The sequence below is a fragment of the Arachis stenosperma genome, chromosome 10 (assembly GCF_014773155.1).
Source record: "Arachis stenosperma cultivar V10309 chromosome 10, arast.V10309.gnm1.PFL2, whole genome shotgun sequence".
NCBI classification, from domain to species: domain Eukaryota; kingdom Viridiplantae; phylum Streptophyta; class Magnoliopsida; order Fabales; family Fabaceae; genus Arachis; species Arachis stenosperma.
The window spans coordinates 96,231,647-96,249,861 of NC_080386.1; the positions used below are offsets into that span (position 1 = coordinate 96,231,647).

The window sequence follows — 18,215 nt, forward strand, 5'->3', positions numbered from 1 at the left end:
TTACTGAGATGATGGCTTGGATCCAATGTGCCGCCGTACGGGATCATGTCGGGAGCCTTGAAGTCCTTTGGGACTTTAGCTTTCATGATATCTTTGGTGAATGGGTCTTGATCTTTGTAGGGGCTGTCTTCGTGACCGGATCGAGTTTTTTTTGGCCTTGAGATCTGCTTCGAGTTTTAGGAGCTTGTCCTTTAACTCGTGGCATCACCTAACTTCCCTTCGTAGGTCTCTCTCAGCTTCTTGTTGATGTTCCACCTTTTTTTCGAGTTGCTTTAAGCGATCTTGAAGTGCCTCCATAGCCTCCTCTTTTGGCGAATTCTCGCCTTTGGTGGGTTGAAGAGTATCTTTTGGTGTAGTATCCGCGTCTTTGTGCGGTGTTCTATCCTCTAGATCTGAATCATGGTCGTTGTCATGGTTGTCCGCCATGGTGATGGGATGACTTCCAGGTTCCCCGGCAACGGCGCCAATGTTCCGAGGGTAACCTGAAACTGTAGGTCAATCTCGGATGAGATCTTCTGTGCTGGTCGGAGCTGTTGTGTCCGACTTGTTGATGGTGGTCGGAGCCGCCGCGTCCGACTTGTAGATGGTGGCCAGAGCTGCCGCGTCCGACTTGTTGGACTGGTTGCACTGCTGATCCTTCGTCACCGGAGGGTGGGGGGTACCTGCAAGAGACTCCGATGCTTAAGTTAGCATGGGTATTAAACAGGTTTTATGTAGAATCAGAGTATGAGTTATACCTGGGTGCTCCAGTGTATTTATAATGGTGAGAAGTGACCTTCTTAGATAAGATAAGTTAGTTATCTTATCTTATCTTATCTTATCTTATCTTTGAGTGAGGTCAGCTTATCTTCAACGGAACCGCCTTTATCTTTCAGCTGCCTTTGGATTGGGCTGTGTTCCTTCGTTTGGGCCTTCTTGGGCCTCTGTGGCGTTTTGGCCGAGCTCTTTAAGAAGAGGTCGGATATTGGCCGAGCTCTTTAAGAAGAGGTCGGATAGCCTGACCTGAAGAGGTCGGTTGGCTTGTTGCTAAACATCCCAGGTCGGACATCTTGACCCAGGGTATGAACAATAACAATACTCGATTTTTCCACTCTAAGTTTCAAACAAGGAGTAAAAGAAACCGAATCACTAGACTAGAGACTGAGAATGGGGATGACAAAACTGATCCAAAAGGCATTGCACAAATAGCATATAATTACTTTGAGAATCCCTTTCTTGTTGCACCATCCACCATATCTGATCCAGTATGGTATCCAGATACAGGAGGTGCGCATCATGTAACTCCAAATCAATCTAACATGCTTTCTTGCTCAGAGTATACTGGCCCTAAGCAGGTTCAAGTTGGCAATGGTTCTCATATTGGTAGTTATTTTTGTATTCTTTGAATTCTAAACAATGGTTTTCATTACAATAGCTCATGCACACAACACACATCACTAAAAACCTAATTAGTGTATCCAAATTTGCTCAAGATAATTTTGTTTATTTTGAATTTCATGCACTTTATTGTGTTGTTCATTGTCAGTTCACTAAGAGAGTTCTTCTACAAGGTTTTAGAAGAGGAGGTTTTTATCAGTTTGTGAATGTTCATGTGCCTTAATATTCATCATCCCCTAATACTCCTTATGTTTTCTCTATTTTCTGTTCTAATTTTGATCTGTGGCATAAACGATTAGGTCATTCTGCCACCAAAACAATTCAATTAGTTCTTCATCAATGTAATATAGCTTATAATAATTTCAATTCTGATTCAATTTCTAAGATCTATAAAAATTGTGCTGAAGCTAAAATGCATAAACTGCCTTTTTCTTATTCTAATACATCTTATGATGCACCTTTACACCTTATTTATAGTGATGTTTGGGGCCCTGTCCCTGTTGTCTCTCATCTTGGTTATCGATACTATATGACTTTTATAGATGCATTTAGTACGTATATTTGTATTTTTTTGCTTGTTAACAAATCTCAGGTGCTATATGCTTTTAAACAATATAAAAATCTCCTGAAGAACCTTACTAATTGTAAAATTAAAGAACTCCAATATGATAATGGAGGTGAATACAAATCTCTTGATTTTGCTAATTTCATGGCACAAGGCATTTCACATCATTTTTCATGTCCTTATGTTCTTGAGCAAAATAGTTGTGCAGAGAGGAAGCATAGACATCTCATTGAAATGAGTTTGTCTATGCTATCTACTACGTCTATGTCTTTAATCTATTGGGATAAAGCTGTTATTACCTCAATATATTTAATTAATAGATTACCTACTTCTGTTTTGGCAAATAAATCACCATATGAAGTTTTATTACATTAAAAACCAGATTATAATTTTTTAAAAATTTTTTGTTGTTCTTGTTATCCATTGTTGCAACCTTATTCTAGCAATAAACTTGAATCTAGATCCCACAAATGTTTATTTTTAGGCTATGCCACAAATTATAAAGGCTACAAATATCTTGATTCTTCTGGCAGGATTTATGTATCTAGGCATGTGAAGTTTAGTAAAACTGAATTTCTATATCTTGAATTATTTCACAAATCTTTTTCTAAAAATTCTTCATAGGTTCCTGACAATAATGATCAGACATTAAGCACTATTTGTCCTTCCATGGTTCCTGTTTCATTATTACTAAATAATACTAATACTACTACTTCTATTGATAATTGTGCTGTTAATTCTACTTCCCAAAATGACATTGTTACTACCAGTCATAATTCCAAAGCTTTTGATACTAACAATCATCAAAATTTTGATACTAACCTTAACAGTCAGCATTCTAATTCTTCCCCCTTAGCTTCTGATCATCCTATTCCATCTCTTGAGCAAAGTGAAATTCCACATACTAAATCACTTTAAATTAAAGAATCTCATAATTTCATCCTATGGCTACCAGGTTTAAAATTGGACATTCTAAACTAAAGACCTATACTGCTACTGTTAACAGTACTTCTCGTGCAGATTATATACCAAAAACTCCCAAGGTTGCTCTTAGTATTCTACATTGGTATAGAGCTATGATTGAAGAGTATAATGCTCTTATGAGAACAAACACTTGGGATTTAGTTTCCATACCACAGAATGCCAAAATCATTGGTTGCAGATGGGTTTACACTATCAAAAGGCTACCTGATGGGTCTATTCAAAAGTATAAAGCTAGGTTAGTTGCTCAAGGGTTTCATCAGCAAGAGGAATTTGATTTTGAACAAGTTTTTAGCCTAATTATCCGACCTACTACCATTAGACTAGTTTTAAGTATAGCTCTCTCTAGAAATTGGGTTATTAGACAATTTGATTTCAACAATGCTTTTTTAAATGAAAATTTACAGCATATTATTTACATGTCCTAACTTATTGGTTTTTAACAACAGAGTGATACTCATGTTTGTAGGTTGAACAAGTCCCTTTATAGCTTAAAGCAAGCCTCAAAGAAATGGTTTCTGAAGTTAAGTAAGACCTTGAATAAGTTTAGTTTTAAAAGTGCTAATTCTGATACCTCTTTATTTATTCGAAGAACAACAGATTCTTTGATTTATATCTTGTATTATGTTGATGATATAATTATAATTGAAAATAATTATACTCATATAAATTCTATGATTAAGCAACTTGATCAGATTTTCTCATTAAAAGATTTAGAAACTTTGAGTTATTTCTTGGATGTTGAAGTCCAACATACAAGTGATGGAGTCTTACATTTGTCTCGAACAAAATATAAAACAGATTTATTGTCCAAAGTAGGTATGGAAGAGGTTTCTCCTATGCCAACTCCAATGATTTTTTCTTTGCTGTATTCATATGCTGAAGCTTTTGAAGATCCAAAATTGTTTAGAACTATGATTGGTTCCTTGCAATATCTTACCATCACTCGACCGGATCTCTCCTTTACAGTTGTAAAATCAGTCAATTCATGCATGCTCCTCTTCTTCCTCACTGGAAAGTTGCAAGGAAGATCCTCAGATACTTGTAAGAAATGAAGGAACTTGGCTTGGCTTTTCACAGATGAACTGACACAAGGCTTTATGTGTTTTCAGACTCAAACTGGGCTACTGACATTGAGGATAGAAGGTCAATATATGGGTTTTGTGTCTATTTTGGGACTAATTTAGTGTCTTGGTCATGTAGGAAGCAGTCTACTATAAGCAGGAGTTCTACAGAGGTAGAATTCAGGAGCTTGGCGTCTTGGGAAGCTAAATTGGTCTAGCTATGAAATCTTCTTCATGAACTATATGTCCCTCTGCCGACTCCTCCTACGATTCACTGTGATAACTTGAGCATAGTCCTCCTTATGCATAATCCAATCCTCCATGATAAGACGAAACATTTTCAACTTGAAGTTCAGCTCATTAGAGATAAGTTGAGGAACAATTCTCTACATATTGTGCACATTCCAAGTGTTGAGCAGATTGCAAATATCCTTACCAAGCCTTTATCTCATACTTCCTTTGAGAGATTAAGGATCAAACTGCGAGTTGCTCTTCGACCATACTCGAGTTTAAGGGGAGTGTAAAGGAGAGAAAAGATAAAGGTTCTAAATCTTTATTCATAAAAGAATTAGAAAAATAGTAGAGAAGTAGTTAGTTTGGTTTTATTTGGTGGTATATTCTGTTTTGAGTGAGTCTTGGTGTAGGACAGTTATATATATCTTTGTCTTGTGTATATATATAAGCTACTGCTGTAACTTAAGTGAGTTAGTGTATTCATTATCTATTCTTTTAATTTTTAGCTTCTGCCCTCTATTTTTCTCTTCTTTGACTTTTCTTTCTTTCTTTGGTGTTCTGCTCTCTCTCATTCAAAATTCACAATTCTAAAACTTCTTTAAATTTCAATATATCCCTTTCAATTTCAGTGAACATTTTTATTTGGTTTGAATTCTTTTTCTTATTTATCTCATTTGTCCACATTATGGTCTCATCACGAAATCCAAAACGAGAGTTTTTTACATCTTTAATCACTAAATGACAACTACAATAATTTAGGAGGTATTTATAACCTCTTATTAGGTTAAAATAAACAAAATCTTAAGTCCATAAACATAAAATTCAATTTATTAGCTAAATAAACAAAATTAAAATACATCAACCTAAAATAAACATTCTAAAAATATAAACTAATAACTTCTAAATAATATTTGAACTTTTCATATTATAAATATTTAAAATACATATCACTTTTAAATATTATTGACTAATTACTGATAAAAAACAATAAATTCTACTGAGTCTCTTATATTTTCCGTAAATATAAACTGATGAGTTAGTTCTTTTACAATCCTCAACTACAATATACAGAAACACAATATGTAGAGAGAAGACCATATACAAAGTACGCTTGGAAAAAAAATATTCTATTTTGTGCCTTGAAAAAAGGGAAGTTCTATGGTGTGGATGGGAAAAAAAATCCACACCTGTGGATATTATGTGGCAAGCTTCTTAGATGAACACGTTTTGGTTGGCCATAGTGACAAGTTCAGCTGATGGGACACTAGGTCAGGGAGAAGCAGCGGTTTTGCAGTTGTACTGCACACTGTAGAAAAGTTAATAAGTCTAATTAGATGGTAATTATTTTTGGCATCTTGGGGCTATTGGGCAAGTTTAATTTTTTTTTCTGTGTATGTGGCCATGAGTGGATTTTGGGCTTGGGTCACATTTTTTTTATGCAAGTGTGCAGAACAAGTTTTCTTGTGGTTAAAAATTAGACAAAGATAACATTAAAAAGGAAATAGGCTACAAGTTTTTTTGGACTTGTGTGGGTTAACCGGTTTTTTAGTTTCCAAAGAATGTGGCTAAGCTTATGTAACTTCCTAAAATCTTTTCGGGCTGGTGATCTGTGAAAAACCGTCCAATTATAAATCATTAAGAATAGCCGAACCGAACTGGCTTCTCGGACCGGATCTAAACTGGACGGTTCACAGAAGACGACGTCGTTTCGTTACTTGAAAGGGGGAAAAGGTATTGCACACGTTATCCCCCCTCCAAATCTTTCCTGTAGAAAATAGCTACTTCCCCTAGCCTCCGCCGCAGAAAGAAAACCCTAGCCTCCACCATCACTTATCGCCGTCTGTGGGAGTGGTACCCTGCACCCGCCGTTCGTCGCACCTAAGGAATTCCGCTGTGGTGCTCCCGTTCCTATCCCTGTCTCCTCCGCGTCCGCTGCACGCCTGTTCGATTTCTCTGTGCTAGGCTGCTCGCGCCTCCATTCGCTAGTGAGTGGTCTAGCTCTGCATGGTGGTTGTTGCCCGCCGTCCGTGCCTGTGGTTGTTGATTCTGTCTCCCAGTGTCACCCGAGTGTCGTCGCAGTTACTGGCTTCTCGTGGTTCGGCTTTGTCGTCGCCGGCGGGAGAAGGAACTCGTGGGGACTCTTGATTGGAAACTAAAAAACCGGTTAACCCAGACAAGTTCAAAAAAACTTTTAGCCCATTTCCTTTTTAATGTTATATTTGTCTAATTTTTAACCACAAGAAAATTTGTTCTGCACACTTGCCTAAAAAAAATGTGACCCAAGCCCAAAATTCACTCATGGCCACATACACAGAAAAAAAAAATTAAACTTGCCCAATAGCCCCAAGATGCCAAAAATAATTACCATCTAATTAGACTTATTAACTTTTCTACAGTATGCAGTACAACTGCAAAACCGCTGCTTCTCCCTAACCTAGTGTTCCATCAGCTGAACTTGTCATTATGGCCAACCAAAACGTATTCATCTAAGAAGCCTGTCACATAATATCCACAGGTGTGGATTTTTTTTCCCATCAACACCATAGAACTTTCCTTAAAAAAATTGAAGAAAAGATAGATGTCATTCTCTTCTCTAAAATTTATAATACTCACTCTTCACCGTACTTAATTCTCAATTTTTGGTGTCGTGAATCTACAACAAAGTTTTTCATTTTCCTCTCCTTATCCTCTTCTTTCTTCTTCTTAAGGCGGTATTGTTGGAAATAGACCAGTTTTCAAATTTCATATTATATAAATTTTCATTATTTTATGGAACTCAATTGAGAGTAATAGTGTTGGCAAGTCATTAGTAGATATTGTGGTATGAATTTTGTGTAGTTTGATGTTATTTTATTGTGTACAAGGGTTGGTTTTTGGTTTAAGTTTGTTCTGAAAGCTGCTTGAGGTTGCACGGCCTCTGGAAATTTACACGGTCTGTGAACTTTCCAAATAGTTAGTTGCTGACAGGATTGGCTATTAGATCAACAAACTATTCTGGATTCTCATATATTATGATGAAGTCTAGTACATTATTTACAAAATTGATTTATTTTTCATTCCATACTATACAAGTTATATATGCCTATGAATGTGCTTGGAAGTTGGATGTATTCCCAGATATGATTGCATCTTGAACCAACCCTGCAAGTTTCCAGGATATGCATGAATCTTGTTAAATAGAAACCTGTCAATCATGACACAGAACCTCCATGAAGGTGGGAAGAAGAGATGAACACCAAGAAAGAAAACAGAGAGCAAATCTAAGTGCTAGTGAGCGAATCTGAAATCTTTATTCATCTTGTCTTAGTCTATACGCTGAAACTAGCTAGCTAGAGTCAGTGCTAACTTCTATCATAACTGACCTGAACTACTTGTTATTAACTTAATAGCAGAATGCAGCTAGTTTTAGTATGCACAAGCTATAACCTAGATATACTACACCAGGCTGTATCATATACACTGAGCTATCACAAATATAGCATTGCATCGTTACATCATATGTTTTTTACATGAGTTGATAACAGTTGGCACATGAATCCAATAGGTGATGTTTTGATCCAGAATGCAAACACATGGAACCAATTTTCATAACAGGAACACTTAAGTAAGTTTTCAAGTTCCACGAACGGAGCGAACTCGATCTTGAATCAATTTCCTCTCCCAGTCTGCTATATCTTCAAATGCATGATCTGGAAGAGACTCAAATGGCTCCTTCCATGGATCATTCTTGGCCAAATCATAGGTAGCTCCTCGTATTGCTCTTTTATTAGGTCCACATGGTCTCTTTGAAGTTAACAACTCATATGCGGTATTTAGCTGTCACAAGAAAGATAACACATTCTTTTCTTGAAAATTAAGACTTCTTAAGAAACTGTGAACTAATCTGTCATACAGATTAAAAATACCGTTTTTCCATAACATGAGCTAAACCTCATATCTAGCAAGAAAATTAGTGCAACCATAACATTACACTTAAAAATATCAAATTTGATAATCATTTCTTGAATCAAAGATAGGTGGAAGTTTAGAACTCACATTCATGTCATAGAACCAGAACAAATAAGCTATTGCCACCCCTGGTGCTCTCCCAAGTCCAGCAGTACAATGCACATAAACTTTTCCTTTTCCCTCTGAGATTGCCCATTCCAATGATGAGACTGCTTTAGGTAGAACATTTCGCAAGGAGTTTGGATCAAAGTCTATTGCCTAATAGAATAGATTTATAAAATATATCAAGCTGTGAATTATAATCCAGTCTCAGAGAAGCAGGCAAAGCATTTAACAAACTCACAACTCTTTCAGAAAAAGGTTTTCTAACACATTTAAAGCACAATGTCAATTGCACCAAAAGTATATGGATCCTTGAGTTAGCCATACATTATTAACCAGATAGGAAAAATTAAAATCTGTATCTCATGACAATGCCATTAAGCAAGATAAGTTGGCATTGTTGTATATACTTTCATAAAATTCAGAGCGGGTATTATTTTCTCAACAAAATTGACTGAAATGCAGGCTTGTAGCTTTCTTACTTACCGGCCTCCTCATATGTCGAACATCGAGTTCATGACACCTCCTTGTTATCGACTTCAAGTCTATTCCCCAATATTCTACATCCTTATCCTGCTGCAAGTTCAGAATGTATGTCACACCCTCTTCCTTCTTGAGGTGATCGATGTCTTCAGGTTTCTGTGGTTGGGATCCCACAATGAGATTGTCAGTTATAAGTGTGTAATTCATACCTGAAATAAATCGATCACAGATTGCATCAGCAGCAGCAATCATATTACTGATGCTATGCATTTTATATAATAGACACAAATTAATACAGCAGTAACTGTTCCTTCTAGCACCTTATACAAAATGCAAGTAATTAACAAAGGAAACCCATCATTATATCAAACAGTTGGCATTCATAACTAACAAATAGGGAAAAAAAGAGGAAACTAACCCAGATCGTGGTGATACTCATAAGGATTTCTCATCATTCTCTTCATAGCAATATTGTAATCTTCCATTCTGTCCTTGGATTTAGAGGCAGTGGTATTGCTGGTGGAGGGTTTGTGCTTCTCATCAATGCCATTTTCTGATAGCTTCTTGCAGCATATCCGAGTGAATCTAAGAGAGTAGTTAGGAACCACAAAAGTGCATGGCGATTTGTACCTCCTAAGTACTTGTGTGTTCAACAAAGGAGATCCTGGTACTGAAGGAAGCATTTCCATCATCTTCTTCTTCTAGTTGGTTTTTGTTTCTAAGCGAGATTATATATATGTCATATAATTGATGAAGCTTTATTTACCGAAATACCCTCCAATATATGAGGTGGCTGATGCTGTAGCAAACTAGCAATGACACCAATAAAATGGATCCTCCCAAATAACTACCAGTGTTGGTCAGTCCATAAAGCTTGGTTTGTTTTATGGGTTGGGTCATGCTTACTCTTTCTGGGTATATATTAAAAAGCCTGTCCATGACCAAAAACAAGAAAAGAAAAGCCTGTCGAAGAAAAAAGAAGGGATGGGGCATCTATAGATTACTAGACTGCCATATCTGTTGGGTACATATGTAATTAGCAACTTTGGTTGGGTTGTAGTTAAATAATAGGAAGTAATGGGCAATGGTAGATGCTTGAGTAGTATGAAAGTGAAAAATTGAAAATTCTAAACCTGAATTTGGTAGCAGCGGATTAGGGGGCTACCGATAATATTCTACGGTTAATTAGAGGTATGCTTGGTTTGTTATTATCTGGAATTTGACATGCATTGTCGTATTGTTGCACTTATTTTCTCTTCGTATGACCTTTGTGTAATGAAGCAAGATATTTTCAACCGAAAATAAAAAAATCCTTTCGGTTACCAAAAAAGAAAAATGTAAAGAAAAAGGCGACTAAATGTATGAATTCTCTAGTCAGTAACAAACGTATGTATGAACATAAAAAAAAGGGATGTCTTCTGTTTAGGGTTGAATGTGCAGTCAATTTGTTGGATCAGATCCAAATAATTGTAATACTTACTCACTTGCAACAAAGATTGTCTAGTTGACTTTCCCTCATGGGTCAATTATATGGCACTAGCTAGCCACATGTTGTATACAGACTCCTCGATCTACTCTAGTACTCTTGATGAATCATATCATTTATATAATGTATAAGGTACTAGTTGTACAACAAATTGAATCTCCATATACAGTCTCTATTGTTTGAAGTTACTCACCCTCCAGGCATCCTATGTCATTTCACATTTACACAACTAAAAGTGGTTTTTGGACACAACCTAATTCAAATATAAAAAATAGAGTTATAATATTGAAATTTCAAATAAGTATTTCTATGAATTATATCTTCCGTTTATTTATGAAGTGAAATAAATAAACGTTGGGTCTTTTGATAATAAATACTGATATGCAGCTCATAAATTTTGGATAAGAATTCATGAATGTAATTCACAAACATACAACAATCTATGGTAGAGAATAAGGCTTCCCTTGACCCACATGAATGACATGCCATTGACTGCTTGTGGGTGACAGCTGAATTGAACAAGAATCTATCAACTCTACCTTAGCGTGTGCACTCTAATTATTATTATGATCCCATTCGATTAAATCCATTTGTTGAAGTGATAGAGCTTAAATCAAGGTTTTTAACGTTTATATTTTTGTAAGGATTTCTTAATCTCACTCTGTCACTTTCACATTATTAGTAGATAGATAAGGTATTCAATATGGGAGCGGGACTCAAAAGGTTTCTTTGCATTATAGTGCACCTAATCCCACTCTTGATGTTTACTTGTTTTGTGTTGTGTGCCAAAATGCCAATGCAATAAAGCTTTAGTCTTATTTGGTGCCACCACTGCCCTGTTTTCTCCGGCTTATTAATTATAAAACATTGAAAACCACATCTCTTTCAATGCCACTAATTCTTGAATGAGAAATTAAAGAAATGATCCTACATATGTAGCACAATTATATAAACGTGTAAACTTTTCGTATCAATGAGTGCAAAGTCCAGTGATCATTCCTTAGTCTTTTCATTATCTATACTATATATAGGATTATTATTGTTACAAAAACAATTGAATTTTCAATATAACGTAACCTTTCATTTGCATGGATATTAATGTAGCAAAAACAGAGAAACATCGGCAGAAGTTTTACACTAGAGAACTGCTCTGAGAACTGAGAAGCTTAACGACTGGAATCATATATGTTTCTTCAGTCTTGAGCCCACATTGTTTCCTACTAATCTTGTTTTTCCGAAACCTAAACCCTCATGAGAGAGTTGTTGATTTTATTTAATCAGTATCTTTCACATAAAAGAGCCACTCACGACTCACTAAAGACGCTGAAAAATGTCTTTTTATAAAAATGTTTTTTAATAATTAAAATTTAACACATATATAATTGATTAAATCGTGTTATTTTTGTTAAAATTAGACTAGACAAATTAATTTGACCGAAAAATAATAAATCAAATCTTAAACTAATCTAAATTAATATTATTTTTTTTATAAAAAATGACTAAAATATTTCGATTATATATATTAATTTTGAGAATCTTAAATTTTAATCCTTTATTTTTCTATTATAGAATTAGGACTTAGAATTTTTAAAATTAATATATATATATATATATATATATATATATATATATATATAGTATTTTAATCATTCTCTATAATAAGGATATTGTAGTTATTTTTTATAAAAAAATAATATTAATTTAGACCAGTTCAAGATTCGATTCACTATTTTTTCGGTTAAATCAATTTGTCAAGCTTAATTTTGACAAAAATAACATGATTTAATCGATTATATATGTTAAATTTTAATTAATAAAAAACATCTTTAAAAGAAGACGTTTTAGGCGTCTTTATCTGAGCCCTTCACAAAAACTAATTTGAGTTGATTGAATGATTAATTCATTCATTTACTTAAAAAATATCAAAAATTTAAATTTTATCATATATACACAATAATTCATTGACCAACAAAAATTCTTAAATAAAACTCAAATTTTTAGTATACTAATTCTTAGTTTTTACAGAATTCAATAAATTTAACATTTTAACTCATAGCACGCATAATAGGTGTACTAGAAAAGGTTAGTATTTTATTTTTATACATTTACTTTACAATTATTGATTAAACTATTATTCAACTTCATTTTACTTATTCAAGATAATTTTTAACTATAAATTTAAATAAATAAAAACGTTAAAAGATCAATATTTTTTTGTATTTATTTTATGTTGAGTCGATATTATTTAATTTGTTTTACCATAAAAATATTACTCCCCTGAGATTCCTTAAATTAATATCTCAAATACCAATTTGAATACAATTGTTTGCGGATAAATATAAAATGATGGAGGTAGGGTTTGCTAGGTTGTTGCCATTTATGACTATCACGTGCCTGTTAATTAAGAAATGGTGATTGGGTGTCATTTCATATGAGAATCTTCCCACTAGCCTCTTCCTATGGCAAACACTAACTAACAGGACTACCAACCAAACCAACCATATATTTTGCGTTGCTTTGAGAAAGGGGCAAAGTCTTCTGATCTTTTGGGCTATCGAGAGTTTGACACAAAGCCATGTATATTAGTTGTTGCAATTGCATGATCAAATGAGCAACTAGCTAGCCAAGAATATGTTCTATCCACTCCAATTTAATTTCTGTGCATTTCAATCATCACACGGAATCTTAACAATCTAATGAAACAGGAATTCATTTGGGAATAAGAATTAAGTTTAGAAGCCAATAATCAATCTCATTAAACTAGTAGAATCATGCTGTCCTCTCGTACTTTGGTACGTGTTAATCCATTAATTTTTGCTTGATTTTATTGGCAAAAGCTTATAGCCAGCTTTGCTTAATTAAGATGAGGTCCAAGACAAGTGGATGGTCTATGTTTGCTTTATTAATTCTCCACTACAAACTGTCTACTTCTATTGCCTTGTCATGGTGACATTATCCTTTTAAGTGGTTGATGCCTTCATGGAAAATTAGAAGGAAATAATTTTTCAACAAAAGATATCGTTATACTTGTATTTTAGGTTTAAATAAATTTTTTTTCCTTAAAAAATACCTGTTTTTTTTTGTTTTTATAAAATTAAGAATATCTTTATTTTAGTCTCTGCCATTAGTTTGCTATATTAAGTATTGACATGAAAGAGTAATAATAACGACATGAATTAAAATAGAGATCAAAACCAAAGAATAAGTATTTTATAAAAATAAAAAAACTTATTTGAGTCCGTATTTTATTTAGTAACTTCTCTAATTTACTAATACCCTTCTTAATTACTTAGACCAGTTAACAATAAACATATGTAAATTAGAAGGGAAAATTGATGTCATATATTAGCTGAAAATCGTATTAATAGTTTTATTTATTTTAAACTGTGATGTACGGACATTAATATAGACACAAAACAAGACATTATATGTGATACCTTGATACACAAATTTTAAAATTTTATAAAAAAATGAAAAACGCATATATATATAAAATATAATATAAAATATTATTTAGATAAATTATAATGATATTTTGATATTTTATTGATATTAATAAAATATATATCAATTTTTTAATTATTATTAATATCTTATTTTAATTATATAAAATATTTAAAATATTTATTGTTTTAATAAAAATAATATATATTATTTTTAAATTTATTTCAAAAATGCATGTTAAGAAATAAGAATAAAGTTGGAATGATGATACGTGATTTAAGTGTGTCCAAACGCGTCTAAATTTTTTTTTATTTTTTATTAAAATACAATTGAATACATCAAACACGTATGTCGGACGAATATCGATAAATATTGTGTCTAAAATGTGTCTGATATGTGGATATAATAACTCGACAAAGTAACCACACTTCAAAAATTTTAATTAGTTGTGCATCTTCTAACTAATTATGGTTAAACCACTCTTAATCAACTAAAAATGGTCGAGTATATACAAACAAATTTCAATGATGATATAAATAACTTTTTCTCGATAAAACATGCCAGAACATTAATAATTAAGTTGAAACAATTAGTAAGGCACTAAAGTTCAATTGTGATACTAAAAAAATCACACGTTCATGCATGTGGAAACTTACCCATTAGTCACACCTATGACCTATGTATTAAAGGTGAAAATCTTTCGGCATTTTTTTTAAAAAATAAAATAAAATTCTTGAACGTGTTGAGCAGACCAAAACAAATATGGTATTCATAAAATTCTTTGTTATGAAGTAGAGCATATGCCGGAGTATAAAATAGAAAACTATTAGCAAACAAAAAAACAGAGAAGGGTCAAAGATAAAAGAGCTTTCGGAATATACAATTAATGGAAACCTACCATGCAATTTGGCTGAATCCGAGGCACAAAAACTTGGGAGGAAAAACAATAGTAACTCCAAACAATGACGAAAATGAGTGAGACATGTTAGAGAAAACTCAAGTCCATCCACAATTTCCTCCTTTATTTTCTTCAGCTCGGAGAGAAAATAAAAAATGCAATTCTATATTAACACAAGCAAGAAAAAAGAGTAACAAAGGTATAAATTAACCATTAAAGGAACCAAAGCATGTATTCACAATAATAATCTCTATTACCTAAAAACTATAATTGGACATTAATTGAATTCAGAAGTGGTTCTATTACCTAAAGGTCATAAGAAGACTACTTAGTGGTACTGTGTGTGAAAGCCTAGCTTCCTATCAAATTGTCATATGAATGAGAAGCTAATAAAAATAAATAAGAAAAGTATAGGTGAACAATGAAAATATTAAACAATGTAAATTGGATGTTCATTTTACTAGTGTACGGATGGTTATTTTAATATTAAAATTTAGAGGGTTAATTTAAAAGTATAGTGTGTTTTTATTTGATTGGTGGTTGTTCATATTGTTCACCAAACTCATTGTCCCCCTAGCATTCTCCAAATAAATAAATAATCCAATAAAGCAAGCCTAAACATGATGTAATTGAAGCTCTTTAACAGAAGATCCATTACTTTGAACCCCAAGATTATGGGAATTGGAAGAAGGAGGAGGAGGAGCATTAGATGGTTTGAGAAAGAGGCCATAGTGACCTAAAAGCATCGAAAACCAGTCCCAAAGGTTCAACATTATGTAAGTGCCAATCCCACCAATAAGACCATAAGCAATGGAATACGTTAACGGCATCAGTAACAGCGTCACAAACGCCGGTATCGCCTGCCTCATATCATCCCAATCGATCTCCACCACTGATCTCATCATCAGCACACCCACCAGTATCAACGGCGGCCCCACCGCCCACGCCGGTATCGACGCCAACAACGGCGTGAAGAAAAACGCAAGAAAGAAGTACCCTGCCACCGTCAACGCCGTTATCCCCGTCCTCCCTCCTTCCCTTATCCCCGTTGAAGATTCTATAAACGCCGTGACTGGAGACGTGCCGAGCAGTGATCCCACGACGATGGACGTGGCGTCGGACATGAAGGCGAAGTACTGACCCTGGAAGTTGCCGTTGGCGTCGACGAAGCCGGCGAAGCGCGCCATGGAGTATAAAGTTCCGGTGGTGTCGAGAATGTCGACATACAAGAACGTTACGAGGGCTTCCCAGAAATGCCCTGTGTTTATGCCCTTGAAGCTCAGCGCTCCCGCGGTGCTCTTTATGCTGTGAATGTCGACAACCTTTTTGAAATATTCGTGGGCGGCGTTTCCGGCGTCCGTGTTCGGAAACGCCGTTACTTTCGTGTTACGGAACCACGATACCGCGGTTACGAACACGATGCCATAGATCATTGCGCCTTTTATGTTTTTCACCAGGCAGTAACCGATTATAATGAAGCCTACTAGGCCCAGCCACAGTGTTGGGCTTTCCATTCTGTCCCGGAGGCAGAATATGTCGCCGGAAACTGTGCCTCCAGGGATTAGGCTCACGGTTCCGTTTGCGGCGGCGATCACGGGTGCCAGGGATGCCCGAGATGAGCTCGGGCAGCCCGCCAGGGTTACTAGTGTGGAGGAGCTGTAACCGACCAGGCCTATTCCTTGGTTGTTTTGAAGCCCGATGAAGGCAAGGAAAAGCCCGATTCCGGCGGAGGAGCTGATCCTGACGGGCTTAGGGACTAGCTTGGCGAGCTTGGCTCGAAACCCGATCGCCGAGAGGAGGAGGAAGATTAGGCCTTCGATGAATACTGCAGCGAGTGCGCTCTGGTAGGAGACGTTACCGGAGCCGTGGAAGCCCACGACGGTGTAAGCGAAGTAAGCGTTTGTGCCCATGCCTGGTGCCAGGCCCAAGGGAAGGTTGGCGAAGGCTCCCATGATGACGCAGCCAATGAGGGAGGAGGCAACGGTGGCGACGATGAGGTCCTTGCGGGTCTTCTCCAGGCAGGCCGTGTAGCCCGGGTTTACCGGGTCGAACTTGCAGGAAACGTCGGGCTTCTTGATGGAGAGTGAGGGTCCGGTGCAGTTAGAGAGTGGGATGGAAGGGTCGGAGCAGAGTGGTACGCAGTCGGAGACAGAGCACGTGCCACCGGAGTCGGTGAGGATGGAGGCGTTGACTGCGAGTATGTATGCCATGGTGAGGAACGTGGCGGTTCCGGCGCGGAGCTCGGTGGTGAAGGTGGTGTTCCGCTCTGAGAGCTTGAAGCGTTTGCCAATTCTGCTGTTTGCAACATAAGCGTTAATGCCGGAGAGAGGCTTATTGTGGGCTTGGTGTTGTGGGAGCCCGGGCCCCTCGGCCTCGGTTTCCATGGGCTTTTCTGTTATTATTATGAGATTGGTGTGGTTTAATGATGTCAAGGTTTAATGTACGAAAGAGACAGAAGGTGAGACTGAAACAGAGCAATAGAAGAAGAAAACAGAGTCAGATTTCATTTCTGGCTTTGCTCTCTTCTTTTTTTCGTAGCGATAGATTCCTATAGGGAGGGGGAGGGGATCTTTTTTATACAAGTCATACAGTTGCCACAAAGGGTATCAAAATATTTTAATTTATTGAATTGTTTAAATATTTTCCATACCTGTACCTGTCAACCTATTAGAATTATTTTTGGTTGAAAAAGTCTAGGTAACCAATTTCGATATAAATCAACTTTTTTTTTTAATTTTAAAATTTAAAAAATTAGGATAATAGAATTTTTTTTAAATAATGGATCTATTTTTTAACTAACTCACTAGAGTTAGTTTCACTGTAATTAATTTTTTAAGAAAATCATTTTTATCATCATCAAGTTTGTAAGAAAAAAAATTAATCAATGTATAAGATTATATTAAATTTTTAAATTTTAATAAATAAAAAATAATTTTAAAAATTCTATTTTAAATATTTTAAAGAAAAATTTTATTTTTTAAAAACTACAAATACAAATTGGTTTACAATTATATTTTCAAAAAAATTTTCCTAACCAAGCCTTAGATGCACATTTCTTTGGTAGATTGATGTTTCTTAATAATAATAAAAATGGGCTCCATTGATTTCCATATAACAGATATTTAGGTATCAACATTACGGAATTTAGTATTCCATTTTGAAAATTTTTCAAACAATTAGGTCGGAGTTTGATGAATACAAATGTATTTGCTCCTATTGTGTTTACACCTTGACGCATAGCATAGCACACCACCAAATATGTTCCTTTATTCCTCAGAAATCCAAGTTCAGTATTATTAGCACATGCATGAATGATGTTTGAAGATTATGTTTCTTGTAGAGTTGGGTTAGTTGATGGCACTAGCTATTTGACTTTGATTTTCGGTTTTTCTTTCTGTCTTTCATGAATCATGACTATATTAATTTTCATTAATAATTTCATCTACTTATATATGTTTAGCATTTGTACTTTTGTAGTAATATGCAGGTGTGAACGCCAGTATAATTTTTCCCTCGCAGCTATTTATGGTCTAAAATAAAATTAAAATCCACCTAAAAGGCGACTATGGATAATCAATTGTTGACTAATTAACCATATTAGGCTATTAGCTGCTCCACTTGGCGCTGCAATTT

General features: G+C 35.1%; 2 protein-coding genes across 2 annotated transcripts; both read right to left on the reverse strand.

The window, feature by feature from the left end:
* Positions 1-7,230: 7,230 nt before the first annotated feature.
* Positions 7,231-9,445, reverse strand: LOC130956025 (phosphoglucan phosphatase LSF2, chloroplastic). The gene is made up of 4 exons (XM_057883047.1): positions 9,173-9,445; positions 8,758-8,963; positions 8,257-8,427; positions 7,231-8,037 (listed from the first exon to the last, which is right to left on the reverse strand). Exons 1-4 carry the CDS (start codon positions 9,441-9,443, stop codon positions 7,834-7,836), a joined length of 852 nt encoding a protein of 283 aa, XP_057739030.1. The 5' UTR covers positions 9,444-9,445; the 3' UTR covers positions 7,231-7,833.
* A 5,322-nt stretch (positions 9,446-14,767) lies between these two features.
* On the reverse strand, positions 14,768-17,149 carry LOC130955362 (adenine/guanine permease AZG1). Its single transcript, XM_057882203.1, has one exon. It carries the CDS (start codon positions 16,964-16,966, stop codon positions 15,197-15,199), a length of 1,770 nt encoding a protein of 589 aa, XP_057738186.1. The 5' UTR covers positions 16,967-17,149; the 3' UTR covers positions 14,768-15,196.
* Between the last annotated feature and the right edge of the window lie 1,066 nt (positions 17,150-18,215).

Excerpts from the sequence above, each read along its gene's own strand:
- LOC130956025 (XM_057883047.1), bottom strand. The coding sequence starts at position 9,443 with ATGGAAATGCTTCCTTCAGTACCAGGATCTCCTTTGTTGAACACACAA. Across the intron at positions 8,964-9,172 it reads TGAGTATCACCACGATCTGG|GTATGAATTACACACTTATA; the intron begins GTTAGTTTCCTC and ends GATTTATTTCAG. Across the intron at positions 8,428-8,757 it reads TTCGACATATGAGGAGGCCG|GCAATAGACTTTGATCCAAA; the intron begins GTAAGTAAGAAA and ends CTATTCTATTAG.
- LOC130955362 (XM_057882203.1), bottom strand. The coding sequence starts at position 16,966 with ATGGAAACCGAGGCCGAGGGGCCCGGGCTCCCACAACACCAAGCCCAC.